The sequence below is a fragment of the Poecilia latipinna genome, unplaced genomic scaffold (assembly GCF_001443285.1).
Source record: "Poecilia latipinna isolate Pla-1442-1.1 unplaced genomic scaffold, P_latipinna-1.0 Scaffold1645, whole genome shotgun sequence".
NCBI classification, from domain to species: Eukaryota; Metazoa; Chordata; class Actinopteri; order Cyprinodontiformes; family Poeciliidae; genus Poecilia; species Poecilia latipinna.
In genome coordinates this window covers 52,822-56,958 of record NW_015114261.1, presented here as the reverse complement: position 1 = coordinate 56,958, position 4,137 = coordinate 52,822, and the positions used below count along the sequence as shown (strand labels likewise).

At 40.8% G+C, this 4,137-nt stretch overlaps 1 protein-coding gene across 1 annotated transcript in view; it reads right to left on the bottom strand.

The window, feature by feature from the left end:
- LOC106964250 (proline-rich transmembrane protein 1-like) overlaps nucleotides 1-4,137 on the bottom strand; it is a 31,510-nt gene that overhangs the window by 11,599 nt on the left and 15,774 nt on the right. Inside the window, exon 2 of the mRNA XM_015059650.1 lies at nucleotides 3,118-3,342. Coding sequence (XP_014915136.1) covers nucleotides 3,118-3,342 — 225 coding nt within the window. The remainder of the gene's footprint in view (nucleotides 1-3,117; nucleotides 3,343-4,137) is intronic.

Genomic DNA, 4,137 nt, shown 5'->3' with positions numbered 1-4,137 from the left:
CTCGTCTCTGTCCACACCAACAGTCTGAGTGTTCACCAGTTCGGCCAAGTCGTCACAAATTTATCGATAAGCCAGGAATCCACAAGCTCCAAACAGCAGAAATGCTGGGAGCAGAAGAAAAAAGCATCCGCAATCAATAGCCTTGTGTGATGTCAGCAGAGGTAGGAGCTCGCTTGGGAGATAAGACTTTATCTTGTTATGCAACAATTTACAGTTAAATGGATCAAAACCAAGCATGCCATTTTGATTTAAATATTATCTACATCTAAAGTGATTTAAAATTGATTTCACAGTGAAATGTGACCAGTAATTTTATTTTATTTTTTCTTGTAGCAAAACTCCAATATTTCCAAAGGTTTTCTGAAACGTAAGCTCAACTGACTTCTAAAGTCGATACAAAGATTTTCTTTTTTTACTGTACGTTTTTTAGGACAGCATAAAAACTTCAGGATGTTATAAAGTCCAGTCATAAAGCAGGTCACCCGAGTCAAAACTGTTTAAGCTAAAGCTTCTGGTCTTTGTCTAAAGGCAATCATGGGAACAGGAAGTGTGTTATTTCAAAAGGATTGATCAATTCTCTTTTTTGCCTTGCAAGAAAGCAGAACTGGTGTCTCTATATCGAACATTATTTGCTCCATTAGTAATGTTCTTTAACCAGCAATGACATTATCTTGGAGTAATGTGATCACATCAACACAACTCTATTCATTGGTGGTTAAAAGTTTAATCTGAGTGATATGCACTACTAAGTTCAGATTTAACCTTTTTTGAGTTTTCAACCTGGAGTGGGATGGGCGATGTTACCTTTTTTGTCTGCTTCGGGACAGTAAACAAACGAAAAAGCCCTCATATACGGAGGATGAAAAAACAAACCTTAAAGGTTGTTGAGACTTCTCATGTAAAATAGGCCCAAACAGCTGAGAGTCTCTGCGTATCTTTAGCAAATTCTTTCCCGAAAAGGAAGAATTCAAATTGAGAAGCGACTTAACGATTGGTCTAAACATCTTGGGGGCTTGCTCTTAACGCATCTCTGCAAACATCCGACGCCGAGGAACGAGATGTTGACTGAATACAGTGACACAACTTGTAGACTTATGTTGGATTTTGCTTTATTCCTTGTTTTTCTTCCCCCAAAAGAAAACATCACTCCATTATCACCAAATACACACAAGAGAGCAAGAATCACACAACATGATGATGAAAAGTTAGAACCGTTCCAGTTATGTTGTTTGACAGCCTTCCTAGTCAGTAAAGCGTTACTGTGGTTAAGTTTGGTCGAGAGCTGACTGTTGTTATAGGTTCAGTCATTGCTCTTGTGTCAGTGTGGGTCATAAGTGAGTGAGTATTGACTTAACAATAAAGAAACGGTACAAAATATGTATAAAAGTTTGCTAATGGTTCATGTAGGGTTTTATCTTAATATTTATGCGTCGCTTGGAATTGTTTAATAGTTGCTAGTAATAACCCAGTCATGTTAAGCTAGTTAGTGTTGCTACAAGCTATTTTCATGTGTGCTGTTATTGATTTGTCAATCAATTACTGAATCAGATATACTTTTTATGTTTAAACATGTTGAGAGTAGCATACACAAGAATGATTGACTGCAACAATTGATGCAGACAATTGACGATTGATGCATTCCTGCAGATGGCAGTAGGAGCACGAGGAAAAGGCAAGAGAGGTTATCTGTCTCATATTAAATCGTCACAAAATGGTGAGAATTTTAACAAATATGGAGAAGCCATATTTTTTCATAAGTTACATACGTGCAGATACTTTCAGAGTCCGTTTTTAACACGAGTGTCTCCAGTTAAAACAAGTTAAAATATTACTTATCACAATGTTTTGGTGTCCGAGTTAATGTTTATCTTTAGGTTAATGATTCATTAAATACCGCTGATAGAGAAGCCACCGAGGGGCAATGACTGCCTCAGGTCACAGTACCCAGCAGAGCGCCTCGGATACTCCCAACGACCTGCAGGCATTTTAAACCATTGGGACAATTTGTACATTAAAACCACTTAAATGTCCAGGGCGGGAGGAGCGTCCTGCACTATGCTGCAGTGTGGGGCTCTAAGCCTCGACATAAATTTTTGCTGGTGCTATATGTGGACACAATAGCTTCCAGCATCTGCTGCTGCTGCTGAGAGAACGGCCCGGCAGTCTGTCAACAGCACAGCTCCTGCCACGCATGACTGACGCACATGGGGGCCAGCTGGCTGCAGCAGGGCAAGTACAGTAAACTAAACAAAGCTGAAGCACATTTCAACTCGCAGTTTAGTCATACCCTCAACTTTCTCGAAACCTTCATGAGATGCAAGAGACGTACATAGATTTGAATGTATTTAAAACTCATCTAAAGGAGAAGTCAGTTAATTTAACAATGGAGTACTCCACGCACGTTCTGTGCCTTCTGCCTTCAGGGCACTTCCCCACTCCTTTTCCAGCAAATGCCTCTTACTTCTCCAAAACAGGACTTGTTGAATTAACAACAAAATGTGGTAAAAAAAACTAAACAAACACAAGGTACATGGTTTTCGAAAACGTCTTTAAAAAGTTTGTCGTGTCTTTATTCTGACACCCTTATAGTAAAACCCCACACTTTAAGATATCACTTGTATTGCAAATTGAGTGATTTAGTCTCAGAACGTCTTTATGTTGTGGTTTCTATTTAATTAACTTAAGTTAGCAGTTAAAACGAAAATCGATTTTGTTGTAGTGGAGTTAAAAGCCACATCCAAAACAACATTCTTTACACTCATCTTCCACCTGACTATGCTTGGTAATATTTACACTAAAAAGGTGTCTGATGTGAACTAAACTGAATAAATACAAATCATCTAGACCTGCTAGAGCAGGCAGCACTTTTTGTCGTTGAAGGCAAAAGTGGAATTGAAAGCAAGACCCTACAAGACAAAATGAATCTTCCTCCTAATCCGGCTTTTGTTGCCATAATGTGGTTGAACAAGTGCAGGAGCATCAGCTTGCACGAACAGGCCTGCACTAACATGCAGCCAGGGGCCAGCCTGGCGTTTCATCTCTTCCTGGGGTGAAGCAGTCAGATATACATTCACCGGAGGTGCAGAGATCAAACGATTACTGGTGAAAGAAACTCACCGAGATGGAGTAGATGAGGGCAGCGATTCCAAGCGGCAGGCAGCAGCAGAGCATGGTGAAGATGGAGTAGCCCATGTAGTCGTTGACGGGGTTGGTCAGAGGGCCCTGGGTGACATACACGGTGGGCTGCATGACGACGGGGGCCGGCTGCCCCGGGTACTGCTGGCCCGGTGAATACACCTGCTGGTTGTACATGACGCCTTGCTGCGGGGGGCATCCATAACCCTAAACGCAGCAAGAATAAAATTAAATTGAATCATATTTCTGGATGGCGACGGAGAGAGGGGGGACATTTCTTCATTGCTATGTTTCAGGGAACTACCAGTGTTGGTAGGACTGTGTTACCACACAGGGTAACGCAGTCCGGAGGGGGGCGTGGAAAACAACAGGTGCATCTTGCACTTTAGTGTAAACTAACAAAAAATAAGTGGCTTGTGTGCATGAGAACAAGTGGGAACTACTGTTTGTGGTAAAAAGACGAAGTCCGACAAGGCGGAAGGCTGGATTTATGTTTCATAGCTGGTGCTAAATGAAACTGTTCTTTTATACATTTAGAACATGTTGAGTAAATTTGATTATCTGTTTTTTGAAGCATAGAACAGTTTTATACCACACCAACCAGAGTTTCTTCAAACCAAGTTGAAAATGCTTTTCAACTTCAGGACTGCCAGACAAAAATCAGAAATACAATAAGCTGGGTAGGGTGTGTTGGATGTGTGTGTGTGTGTGTGTGTGTGTGTGTGTGTGTGTGTGTGTGTGTGTGTGTGTGTGTTCATTTGGTTGTGTACAGAATGGGAGAGAGGAAGAGGAAATGTGGTTACGAACAGTGCACTTAAGCAGGTCAGGGCCACTTATTGGTGTTGAGTGCGTGCATCATCATTTGTTGGAATCCTTTTTTTTTGTTTGTTTGTTTTAATCTTTTATTTAGTTTGCAAATTGGACTTATGTAAAATATGCAAAATTAGAACGCACAGTAGAACCCAAAGGAAGCTCCGACACAAGACATCATCGAAAATCTGT